The sequence below is a fragment of the Lepisosteus platostomus genome, chromosome 3, assembly GCF_059453375.1.
Source record: "Lepisosteus platostomus isolate fLepPlt1 chromosome 3, fLepPlt1.hap1, whole genome shotgun sequence".
NCBI lineage: Eukaryota > Metazoa > Chordata > Actinopteri > Semionotiformes > Lepisosteidae > Lepisosteus > Lepisosteus platostomus.
In genome coordinates, this window is record NC_142613.1 from 62,566,623 (window position 1) to 62,580,504 (window position 13,882).

The window sequence follows — 13,882 nt, forward strand, 5'->3', positions numbered from 1 at the left end:
CATGCTTTTTAAACTCTTTAAATTGTCTGTATGTGTTATTGAAAGAAATTATTAAATTTTAAGCTTTTCTGAAGAAATAAGTAGAATCTTGGATAAATATGTACCTTGTTTTAATAGTAAATATGATGCTGCCACAAGCTACAGTGGTGTCCTATGCAAAATTCATGTTTTTATATTTATCATTTTTTAATATAGTTTACAAAGTGACACTGGTGATAATCGAGTCACATCTACAAAGAACTGAATTATGCCATGTGAAATTGGCAATGCTTCCAAATTCGCTCTTCATGCAAAGCAGCTGACAGACAGGTCTACCTCATCAGCTTATTTGGAAAGTGTTGTGTGATATTCAAATGGTTTATGATAGAAAATCAGGTCACAGCTGGGTTGTATTTTTTTATCCCACCATATTACATTTTGTGAAAGTTGATGACTTTGAAAGACACACCAATCCAAACAAACAATAAAAAGAGGGATGATAACACACCATTCTAACTAGAAGCAGAAATATTTGTCTTAGATTACAATCAACAGTAGTTTATGAACCACATACAGTGACTTGTATAAACTCACTGTATGTAGAATAAACTACATAACCAAGCCGTTGTGAATTACGAACTTCAAACACCACACCACATTAGCGAAAACAAATACAGCTGTCTTTCAGTCCGGCCTGTGCTTGCTACTAAGCGGCCTACTGGAGAAATTATTTTAAAGTGCCAAATAAGAATCCAATCTAGAATAAGTTATATAAATATAATCTCAGATTTTGTTATAAATGTTTTTAAACATTTGCTCATATCCACGCCTAGACATCTCCTGAAGTTTTGTAAATTACAGTACAATGAGAAATATCCAGACATTCTGCATCATGATGATCATGAGTCCAAGAGGTCAATAGGGGATAGCTTCTAATTTGAAGAGAGCAAGACTTTGAGAGAGCAAAAAAAAACAATATATAAAATAATCATAATTAGCTATATCAGACAATTTAACAGTGTGGTGCCTGTGCTTTGCAGAGAAGTAGAAATACTGGAGACATACTGACACTCCAAATCCAGATTTGACACTCCCTGTTGTAAGAAGAGGTTAATTCCACACTGAAAATAACCAAAAAGAGCTGTCTTTGTTGTGATACAGAACTGAGAACTTTGTATCACTGTTGAACCTTCTGTGTTCACTGCTGGAGGACTGAACCATAGTAGAAGTTCAAATAAATTAACTTTGAAAAGAGAGAATATAGGTTTTCTTTGTTTTAAATGAAACTAATCTAAGAAAGCAGCCCAATGTTTTTGAGGAGAGAATACTTCAGAAATATGATATTGGTGAGAAAGATGTGGGGGGCTTATTCAAACTGAAACTCCAAGAAAAATACTTAGTGAACAGACCTTTCAGTTTTTAGCTGTTATAAAATAGTAAAGGAATACAGAAGGTAAAAGAAAAACAGAAAGGAAAGAAAGATAAAAGACATTCTACAATAATTCTGCTGCATTGGTAATCTATCCAGCCTTTACAGTAAATCATTGTAAAAGAAAGTTCTTGACACTCTTCTGTGATGCTGCTCTTTACCACATTTCCTAGAATACTACAACACAAATAAGCTTATCTTCATGATGGTTCAAAATTACATCTTGTGTATTACCATGTTTTTACACTGGCAGGATCAACTTCCAACAAATTCAATGTACTTTACTATGCCATATGATGATAACAAGATCTTCTCTAATAAAGGGCAGGCTGAGCTTTAAAATCACAAGTTTGCGACTCAATAGCTGCCTGGTGACCAGGCTTCCCCAAGCAATGGACAAACAATATCAAATAACTACCAGGGACTGGGATCAGTCAGCCAGGGAATAGCTCAACATTGGGGAAATCCAGACTCCTGTGACTTCCTAAGCACCTGCAGGCTTGCATGTGACATTACTGAGGGACGTCTCACACCTCCAGGTGATGCTGAATCTCCTGTAAGCCATTACACGACCTTAGCATGTAAAACACATCTCAGAGGGGTAGGTGGTGGACTGGAGGAAACCATCTCCCTTTTCACTCTCACTTTGTGGGTACAGGGGTGCCTGTTGTTTTAATAGACATAAACACACAACTGACAATTCCAGATTGGGTGGATTTATAATTAAAATATAATTGGTCATTCTAAATTAAATGCAGGAGAAAAAAGCAGAGTTCAAACATTCAAACCAAAATAATAATATATACCAATGATAAAAAGTATGGTTCTCTATGTATGTCCCTGAATTTTTTATGTTGTCACAAGGCGAATTTACTGTCTGTATATTAAATGCAGCCTTTTAGTGCAAGTTACAGAAAAGGGTTTGAGATCCTTGAATTTAGGAGACCCCTTTACAGCAAAGGTTTTTTTATGTGAACTGCTACAACAGCAAAAACTTTCCTGAACTGTAACCACACATGCTGATGCTTTGTCAAGTCAGCAAAGGATATTGATCTGTAGAACAGGTACAGAACAAGCTTGCAGGAATACAGTAATGCATAACAAGCCCCAACAGAACAATGAGCCATTATAGACACTGAAGCCAATACCTCAATCACTGAATGAACAGTTTTTTTATTTTATTTTTTTAAAAGCCACATTTTGATAGCTAAATTCAAAATAAATGCATACACAGTTAATTTACCAGGTTAAAGCTTAATAATTATCAGGTGATGACATAAGAAATATTTTTTTAACCTTCAGCAAGCAATGCCCCTGGGAGTTTTGAAACAGCATACACCAGCATTCTTTTAGCATGCTACAGTTACTGCATGAAGATTTTTTATCCAGATATGACACAGGCAGACTTTGAGGACACAGCTACGATATGTACAGTAGATATATCCCTCCATCCATTTTCTAACTGTTTTGTCTATTGCAGGGTCACCTGGGAGTTGGAGCCTATCCTGGCAAGCAATAGGCGCAAGGCAGGGTACAACCTGCCTGTCCACTACAGAGCACACACAGACACAAACACGCATACACACACACCACAGCAAATTTTCCCAAAAGTCCATTGCCCTACCAGCATGGCTTTGGACCGTAAGAGAAAACCAGAGGGCCCCAGAAGAAAACCACGCAAACACGGGGAGAACATACTGTACAGTACAAACTTCACACAAATAGTACCCCAGGAATTAGGACATAGTAACCCAGAGTCTCAGTACTGCGAGGCAGCTGTATGTACTGCATCACCCAAGTACTTTATATAATGTTAAGATATTACCTTTATAAACAGAATGAATATACAATTATTAAAGAATTTCTTACATTTTTGCAGTGTTTTTGATCCCAAAGTGCCTCATATATAGGATAGGGTCTACTTCACCACCACTGAAGTACTGCACACATCTACAGTATACGACAGATACCAACTTTTATGTCATAGCGCCCAACTATACAGGTGGTCACGTGGAAAAGCGAAAAATTACTTCATGTATTAAACAAAGGGGAGAAATGTATAAAACCCCAAAGTGGAATTTAGACTTGACATTAGGGTTAACACTCCTGATCTTATGAACAAAGACACAAGATTTTTTATCTTATTAGTGTTGGAATTTCTGAGGAGCAATATGACTCACTGATCCAGCAACACAAATGACCTCTTCGAGCTAATACTGTGTGCTACTGATTTAGTCACTTAAGAGCATGACAAATTTTTATTCCACCACCTTTTATAATCTCTGTTTTAGTGAGTTCCCGTGACTCACTTTACCCCAGAAGCAGCCTCACTACTTTTACAAGAGGTTTACTCTTTTCTTAATTAAGAGATGCTTTGCTGAATTGCTGTACATTCGCCTAAATGTTATTTAGAGATTGCTGATGTAGAAATGGGAATTATTGGGAAGTACTAAGGATAAACACAACTGTGAAAACTTGGAGAATGTAGAAGGAATGTGTCTTTAGAACTGTGAAAAAACAAACAGTTAACTTGTATCCTATAGCAAAGAAAATGGGATAAAATAAGAAACTTTTTACTAACAAGTCAAAAAGCTGCTTGCTGAAGTTAAAAAATGACAGCACACATATCTGGAAAGCTATTACAAAGATAAATAAAAAACTTTTAAAAGTTCATTCCTGAGGTTCTTGAGCCTCTACCGCTGAAACATTGTGTTTCTTTTTTCTACTTTTCAGCACAGGATTAACCTTTACTTCTTCCTTTCCAGCCAATGCACACTGACACAACTCCCTGCTCAAACCTCTTAAATTGACAACATACTTTGTGCTCAAAAGATATTCAAGAAGAAACTGCATTTCAGATGTGCTCATGCAGCACAGGTTATCCTCCCAGCTTTACTGGATTTAAAAGCTTTCTCTCCTGTGCACCATGCCCGCCTGGGCTGCTTTCACAATCCTAAAATCTGTTCATCTACTGGGACTCTTCTCCCAGCAGCTCTATAGTCTAATCATAGACAATGACAACTCTCTGGCTCGTCCTCGTGGCAGACCTTAGTGCTTTCGCCTAGACTAGGGCTGTACTTCTTTTCTAATCTTTCTCAGGATTTGAAAGTTGGGTTGCTCTTCGCTTACACAAATGCTGCAATTGCACAAGAAGGCCTCTGGCCTTGTGTGTTTTGTGCTGCCCTGCATCTACTCTGCTTTTTGTAACATTATGCAGGTTGCTTTTCACAGGCTGCACTGAGCTCACACGTTTTGTTTTCTTAGATATACTGTAACTACTCCTTTTTTTTTTAACTTCTTCCCTACATCTGTGTCGTGTTTTTTCGTTCACCTGCATAAAGCTACACTGACAAAATAATAGTAATTGATTGCATTTTTGATTCATTGTGTGACATAAAATTGCAAATTATTTTATTTTGTATCCATGTTAAAAATGATATAGTAGTGTCAATACAGTACAGTTGGTAATATATTCTTGTAGCCTGTGTAACTTTCTCTAGGTAAAGGTCTGTACTAATCTACGAAATCATACAGATCTTCAACAGAGCACAGGTAATCTTTTACAACCATCATATATTTTCAAAGTACTGTATATCGAATATTTAAATCTTTGCTTTTTCTCTCAATACCATCTAGTGTAAATATTACAGTATAATACTTTGGCCAATGAATCAATGGAAAATATAGTTTTTAATTTTAATCAATTCTCTTAGTTGCTTATTATAAGTCAGTGTTTTTAACTTTTTTTCTCAACTTTAGTTGCTCTCTAAAGTATATGTTCTCATTCTGCACAGAGCATATATTCCATCTTTATGGCACTATACATTTTCTCACAGCCTACATATTTAAACCGTGTCGAAAAATAAAATTTCATATAGCAAACATACTCATTGGTATGCTATAAATGAATGTACTGTAATACCTGAAACCTTGAACATGTAAAAATATGTAACCAATGTAAATAAGGAGTCAGAAAGAAAAAGCAGTATGAAGCAGCACGTGAGATGATGATAATAGGGTTTTTGACTTGAACGGTGTCAGCTGAGCACCTTGAGGTCAAGGTCCTTGAGACCTAGCCTGCTCATATCAGCAGCAACATCAATGTAGTTTGTTCTGAGTGTGTCACAAGCAGGCATTGTGCATCCGTGTGCATGGGGTAAGGCAGCCTACTCCTCAGGAAACAGAGTGCAAACTGCACCTTGGTGGCAACTTCAGAAGTCAGTGTGTCCAGATGATTCCAGGCCTGACTGGAATGGATCTGGACACTTTGGAGGGAAAATGGGAAGACGGAGCCTGGAGTACCCAGTAGCCCACTCCCTTGAATAAATGGGAGGCATTGATAGTGGGGGACTCAATTATTAAAGGTGCAGACAATGTAGCATAGCATGTATGATAGGGAGTTTCATACATTGTGCGTTCTGCCTGAGGCCAAGGATGCCTTGAGTAAATGGATAAGCTCCTGCCCTGAGCCAGGGTGGATCAAGCTGTTATCATCCATGTCGCATCAAATGACTGATGAATGTGACAAATTTAAGGAATTTAAGGAATTACTTTGTACCATAAATGTAATAACAGAACCTCTATGATGGTCTTCTCAGGAATTCTACTTATAAACATATTCAAAAAGCATAGTTAATGATATAATTTTAGTGAACACTTAAAAATTAAATTAAGATAATAATAAAGGACGAAAGGTTTTCATGGGAGATTATGGCTTTTCTCACATACTGTAGACTATAGCAAAAGAAAGTGAAAACATCAACATGGTTAACGACCATGTTTCATACTCTGTTCCTCAAAGAACATGCAAATCTACAACCTACAGTACATTCCATGTACTGCATTCTAACCTTTTCAGTACTCCTAATCTTTTCAAACAATACCTGAGAAAGACCAGCTTTAATGAAGTAAAGTATACGAGAAACCTCATGACAAAGACAGGGAGATTTGTCAAAGCCAGTACCCTGGCTTTCTTCAAGAAACAGCTGGATGAGATCCTTTGTACAATTAGTTCCTTTCAAAGAGGCTAGATGGGCTGAATGGCTTCTTGTTGTTTGTAACTATTAGTATGATCTTATGGTAAAGGTTAATACAGTATATTAAAGAAATATTTCACTTAGGTGTTTACCATCAAAGAAATCAATAAAGTGCCCAGGCTGGGGAGGGAAAATGTTCTAAATGAAAAAGTATTAGCATTGAACAAGCAGACGTGCACATAAGAAACACTAAAAATAAACCAATTTCCAGAGTCTGATGGTATTCTACCAGTTGTACTTAAGGAAACAAGAGATGCTATTCATAGGCCAATAACAAAACTCCTCCAGCAAATGCCCAAGACAACTGTTTCATTGCTTCTTAACAGCAAGGCCTGGGAAGCTTGTCAAGACTGAGGAAATAGTGGATGGTATAAAGTACAGGCGAGTCCCAGAGGAAAGTCTACTTGCCATTAATCTAAAACTAGACTGAAAATTTACACTTCAGCGGGGCAATGATCTGAAGCTCAAAGTTAAACCAACCTGAAGCAGCCTGACATGAAGAGAGTGAATGTCCTTGAGTGGCCCAGTCAAAGCTGTTACTTGAATCCAGTAGACATTTATGGTGAGTCTTGAATTGCAGTTATTTCTTGTCAGAACTGGAACCATTTTGCAAGGAAGACTGGACACTAATACTCATCCCAAGGCTGGTAGAGACCTTTCAAAAGTACCAACAGCAGTGATTACTGCCATAGGTGCTTCCATTGACTACTGATAGAGGGCTGCAAACTTATAGAATCAGTATATTTAACTTTGTATATCCTCTTTGCACATTTTATCTGACATTCATCTTTTTTTCCACATATAACAGTGTTCAGTTCGGTCATTTTCAGTTTTGGAAAATATGAGTTGGTATAAAATATTTACTAATATTTAAATTTGATATTTAACTGTAAAATACAGACAAATATTAAGGATTTTTTATAGATTCCCTGAATACGTACTTGAGCAGAAATAATGTTAATATTTTGTAGAAATTATCAAAACAAAAGACGTTTACAGTTAACCTGAATAATATTTGTATATAATGTTATTACCTGTACGATACTGTTCATACAGTATCTTAAAGGTCTATTTGTATTTTTTTCTTCTGCTTCCCACAGGTTTTCTGGTAAGTATTGGCTTTCCTGCCATAAACTGATTTACCTCCTTACCACGATAAAATAGAGACCACATGTAAATCAGCTTTAGTATTTCTCTGACCCAGAGACTAACGGGTATCATAATCTTGGGGAAATGTGGACACAGCATATGCCTTCTAATCTGTTTTTGTGTTGACAAATTGCTGTAAAACACAAAAACATTTCAGTATACAAGGGAGGAAAAGCTCCGCCGCACTACTTCAAAGGCAGTTCTGCTGCATCTGCAGTGCAATTACAGGTGCAATTACAAATCCACCCTCTGATATGATACTATAATTGGTAATTTAATAGGCTATAACAGTAGTGTCAAACCAAAACTGAATCAAGACTGAATCGTTTAGTGCTTTGACTAGTGTTTTGTACAGACTGCTGTTTTAAAATGTTATTTTCCTAAAGTCACAAGGGTGTGAAACCCTGCAGTCATAGATATCACGGGGCAGTTTAACTCATACCAATGTAGCACAGATAGACTGTACTATTCTATTTTAATCGCGATCTTTTTAAACAAAATGGAACAATAGAATTGTGAAAGTATTAAAGCTGAGGAAATTTCGCATGGAGCGCTACTTGTTTTTTTATCGATATGTGGTAATATCTTTGTTTTCTGGTGTTTAAACGAAGTGTGACCCATTATCAACGTGTAATAAAAACGTGCTTTCAGGTTAACTAATGTACTGTATGTCTGCGATTGCCTCTATTGAATGAATCCTATTACTTAGCAGTGTAATGCGCAACCTCACCTCAAGCAAGACATTAACACCCCTTACGCTTTGAACAAGATTGGACTATATTTTCCATATTTAAGGTATACAGAAAAATATACGCATACTATATCATATAAGGCTTGTTTGTCTTATAGCTGTCCTATGGCTTTTAACACGTGTGTATTCTGTAATACCCTAAATCTCAATGTTCGTCCCGAAGAATAACTTCGTTCTTTTGTACTTTATTATATTATTGTGGAACAGAATTGCATTTCCAATCAGAACTGTATTCAGACGTCGTTAAATATTTCAACAATATTTTAGAGACATGCCAAGCCTAACATTAATAGCAAAACCCTAAAATTTCAACTCAACATCACTTTGCTGAAAGCCACTGCACTTCACGAGTCACTGTAACTAGTAAAATAGAGGTAAGGCACACCCGAATGCACACGCAGTTGAAAGAAAGAGCCACTTGCCTTTCGCTCCCGAGCCTCTTGTAAGTCCAGAACAGACACTTTTCGTTTACTTAAAAGCAAGTACAGTAGCGCAGCTACCCACAGTAGTACCGCCGAAGCCCAAGTCAATCTGCGAGAAAGCCTTTTCATTTTCGGAGACGTATTATATCCACGCTGCCCTAGCCCCTCGATTTATATCGGGAAATCCACGGCTGTAGCATTTCCAGGAAACTCTCGGTGGACTTGGCATGTGAGATGTGAGCTTTAACCTCAGTGGGATCTTCATAGGTCTCCACTGCTGTGCCAAAAGCAGGTCTGTTGAAGCGCGTGTTCGCCGAGTGTGCTGGTAGGAGCATAAACCGGTGAGCAGTTTCCACATTGAGAGCATGATAATGACCCGCTAGCGCTGGGAGGCACTGCGCTGGATGCCGTCCAGTTTGATTAAACCCAGAGAGTTTGGGTATACAAGGTTACAGACTCTGAAGGGGTTTAGCACCACCTGCTGTGTGTGTCCAAACAAAACCAACTGCTTGAAGCTTCCTTTGATTTCGCCTGCTCTTGATTATTTATTACCATTTTCCATGTAATGTCTGGAAATTTGCTGATTCAAACACGGTGCGCTGCAGTTATGAAGAATGGTTTCGTAAAACACTCAGCGATGGAGCTTTTTTTCTGGTCTGTCGTGTAGTTATTGTACCGTATTTGATGTTTCTTGATTGTGCTGCTTCACACTGTTAAACCACTTAACAAAAGTAAGCTTGATTACAAGTAATTTCCTTATCATTCTGTTATATTTGCTTTCATAAAAGCTATCTAAAAAAAATAACAGTTGTCACGCGTTTACTCACTGTAAATGGTAAAATCTAGGGTTGGTAAATTTATTTCATGGTTTGGTAAAACTCTAGTTTGTTATTTACCTTACGAAGTTAACCTAACGATTTCTACTGAAGAAGTGCAATTCTGGCCAGAAACGTTTGTTTCTCCTGGGATGTACAGTACGTAGAGTCCATGCGTGTTGTGTTGATATATTTTCATTATACATTTCAACATTGGTTAACAATGGACAAAAGTAATAAATTATTAAAAAAAAAACATAAAATAATAAATGTTAGGTACTGTACATTATAGTTACTCAAATGATTCCAGCCTAATTGGGGTTTCATGCCATCACATCTCATGTGAGCTCATGGTCTGTCTGTATGGGGCCTCAAATACATATCCAAATTATTACTTACTGAATTTAATTCAGTAAGAGATTGTAGATTTTATACAGTTTACTGCATGGTTGTTTGAACGTGTCCCTTTTAAAACCTTTGTTTTGTTCTCTTACTTTTGACTAGAATGGCCATATACCCCCATGGTATTGAGTCAGTATTGTAAAGGGTAAGACTACCACAGAGTCTCGTTTATCATCATCATCACAGAGGAGATCTGGGGATCAAGAGGGACAACTGGAACATATTGTAATCATTTGAAGCTCTAAGCTCTATACAATCATCATCGTCATCATCATCATCACCATCATAAAGTCCTTACTCTTATATTGTGCTTTTCTGGACACTCCACTCAAAGCACTTAACAGATAATTGGGATTCCCCTCCAACACCACTAGTAAGTTATAAGTCATACGGTTGTATGATGATATTTAATAGAATCGGATGCTCACATTGCTTGTGCTTACAGTAGGCACTCTATTCATTATAAAAAACAGAGCCCCACACTAAACAGATACAGACTGGTTTTAAAACAGTTCTTTAAAAATATGGACTTTTATAGAATATGTATCATATATTCCTTCCTTCAGATAAAATCTAGTGCACACAAATGTGATTCATTTAATCTATTTTCAGGTATGTGGAAAAAATAGATTTATTTCTGGGAACCCTCCATTCACAATGTGATTTCAATAAAGACTACTCTGTTTTATAGTGGAGGGAACATTTTAGTTGTTAAACCACATTTAAAATGCTTTTGCTTAAAACGTCATACTGTAAATAGGATTACGGTAAGATAAAAAATAAAGACGTGGGTGGAAATGTGATACATGACTAAGATACATGGAGAGAAGGAAGGGGAGAGAGGATTTAGGAATTTTAGGCACAGCTCTATTTAAATCATTTAAGTGTTCCATTTAAATCTCTCTTTGTTCGTAGCAGGTTTTACTCACATATCCTATTGAAATCTGAAAAAAAAATCCACAAATGAAAGACAATAATGAAACAAGCAGCTTGAAAACTAAAAATAAACAGTGCATACACAAATCTTTCTGTTTATCAATTATCCATCCATCTTCTAAACTCTTTGTCCAATACAGGGTCACAGAGGAGCCAGAACCTTTCCTGGAAAGAGAGGGCACGAGGCTGGATACAGGGCTAGATTTTGGTGTCTGTAGGCCCTTGGCACTTTAACTCTGAAATGTGCAAAAAGAGAGGTAAATGCCAATTGATTTACGTCGATTGACATGATACACTTTGAACTACTGTAATGCGATTGATGGAGCGAGTCGAGCGACCATCTCTTTGATACTTCTAGTTTCTAGAACAACCAATGATAGCATATGATTAGTAATTTGGAGCACCTAGAGTCGATGGCAGGCATGTTGTTTCAACTCATTTTTCGTTAGTCACTAGCGTTTCCCTCCTTCATAGGCCCTAATAATTGCGTAGGCCCTAGGCACGGTGTCTACATTGTCTACTGGGAAAGCCGGCACTGGCTAGATACACCCTGGAGGGGACACCAGTCACACACACTCACACCAGGGCCAGTTTTTCCTAGAATCCAATCAACCTAACAGTATGATTTTGGGCAATGGAAGGAAACCAGAACACCTGGAGGAAACCCTCACAAACACGGTCACGGTCACAGTTCTGTACGCAGAACTGTGACCCACCTTCCTGCCAGAACAAATTGTCCATCACACACTGCAGGCTCTGTAGTGACTTACAGAAGACTCAGCACTAACTGGAAGGGTGGTGCAGCTGTAATAGACAACACTGAAAGCTGGCACATACCTCAATATCTCCAGGGGTTTCTGTTAAGGATGATATCTTAGTGATTCAAACTCATCCAACACAGACAATCCAATTCTGAAACATCTTTTTCATTTTCAAATGCACTGAAGTCTTAATTGTGCTAGCCCGTTGGTTTACATGAAGAAGTCATGGCTGTAGCATTTCCAGGAAGTCCAGGGCATCCTGGTTCAAAACTATTGTGTTTGTCTGGATTGAGAACTGGTTGATGGATAGGAAAGAGAGTGCAGGTGAGGAGTGAATGCTCTAATTGGAGTGATGTACAGTATGTAGTGGTGCACAGGAGGTCCCTGTTATACTGTACATCTCCCGACTTGTGTACTTACTGGCTGATGAATTATTTAACTCTACCAAACTTCTCTGTGCTTACATCATTCTTCAGCCAAAAAATAGCGAAGTAAGGGGTCTGTAGATGATTGTGTTCTGGAAATGAAATAAATATTGCTAAGACCAAAATCTAACATTAAAGTTTTTCTTCTAGATAATGACGATGCCCATGACTTAGATTGTGAATCGTTATGCCCCAACATTAATGTTAAGTTTTTATTACTACAGTAGGAGTTTTGTGAAATTACTGGGACAATTTATTAATTGTAGCAGTAAACCACGAGGTGATTCTTTTATGGCTATTAGACAGTCAATCATCAGGAACAGTCAGCAAGGCACACACATTAATTCAATACACAAGATATATTTATGAATACATAAATTGTACATATAAAACATATAACAGTCTGCCTGGATACAGATGGCAGATCTTACTGTGAGGGTTATCAAAATGCAAGGTACTGTATATAATCACGAAGAGATGCAAAACACAAAGAGATGCAAACAAGGAATATGCTTCAGTATACCATTCAGCTATACCATTTTGTTAATCAGTTTCATTAATACAACTTCTACATTAGATACTCAAAAGTAAATACATTACTCATATGAATTAAAATAATATCAACCCTTGTTGAGATATAATTGAATTCTTGATTGGCAATGTGGAATATTAGGTTACTTATCCAGATATGGATTGGTACTGTATTTCCCGATGCACAGACACAAAAGATCAGCTGGCAGCCTCTGTCTCTGCGGCAACATCCAATCGGCATTCATGCATTTGAAGTTATTGATGCCACCTTGGTCCATTGATTCTATCAGTGAGGTTGTGCCTAGTGTAGCAGCAATGCTTATAAATAAGACAGAATTACAGTAAGTGTTGCTGTGCTTTCCTAAATGAGGCCCCATCTTATTTTCAGAAAGGAGCAAAAAATCACTTGTCCTAAAGTTGGCTTGTGCCCCAAAATCCAGCATTCAGCATAAAAATTGTCTATGTAATGTGTTAGTGCTAATCCTAACTCTAGCTGGGGTGTCAACTGAGCAGTTCCGCAATCAACATCTGAAGCCCTACTGGTCTCGGATTTTGCCATGTTCCCCCAGCCAAAAAGTATGAGTGTGAAACAAACTAAAGCATTGATAAAACCTCTTGTAAATGTAGGAATTTTTAAGCTCATCCCTGGATTTTGGGCCCAAGTCATCTTTAAGAATAGTGATTTTTTTCTCCTATCTGAAATTTTTATTCTTTGGAAACTTTTCGGTGACTGGATAATGCGGTGCACCACTCGGTATTTGTATCCCAAAACTGAGTCGGTCTGATCAAAAGTTGCAAGACAACATTTTAGAATCTAAAACATTTGCTAGAGCTTTTAACACTGCTTTTGACTGTTTCACACCCATACTTTTTGGTTGGGGGAATATGTCAAAATCCGATGCCCGGAGGGATTCAGATATTGATTAAGGAATGACTCAGTTGACACCCCAGCTAGGGTTAAGGTTAGCATTCACACAGTACATAGACGTCCGAAACGGGATCCGGAACAGGGACAGGGAATAAAACCAGGATGACGAGGCCAGATGCTCCAAGCCCTGGACTCAGATGGTCAGGCTGCCGTGATGAAGCCTATGCCATCGGGTCTCTCCTGGACCCGCTGGTAGGCGGGCTTCCGGGCGTCCATCTCCCAGTGGAACAGCGAGAGCGCCAGGCTTAAATGAGGCGACAGAACAGGGGGCAGGTACATGTAATCAACTAAAATACGAAAGGGCCGGAGTGCCCTTAA

The 13,882-nt window shown here is 37.9% G+C and overlaps 1 protein-coding gene across 2 annotated transcripts in view; it reads right to left on the bottom strand.

The window, feature by feature from the left end:
* Nucleotides 1-9,186, bottom strand: part of galnt14 (UDP-N-acetyl-alpha-D-galactosamine:polypeptide N-acetylgalactosaminyltransferase 14 (GalNAc-T14)) — a 108,868-nt gene extending 99,682 nt beyond the window's left edge. Inside the window, exon 1 of one of the 2 annotated variants that reach the window (XM_088626344.1) lies at nucleotides 8,767-9,186. In XM_088626344.1, coding sequence (XP_088482470.1) covers nucleotides 8,767-8,895 — 129 coding nt within the window. In that variant the 5' untranslated portion in view covers nucleotides 8,896-9,186. The remainder of the gene's footprint in view (nucleotides 1-8,766) is intronic. The other variant, XM_088626343.1, reaches the window with a different exon arrangement.
* Nucleotides 9,187-13,882: the final 4,696 nt, after the last annotated feature.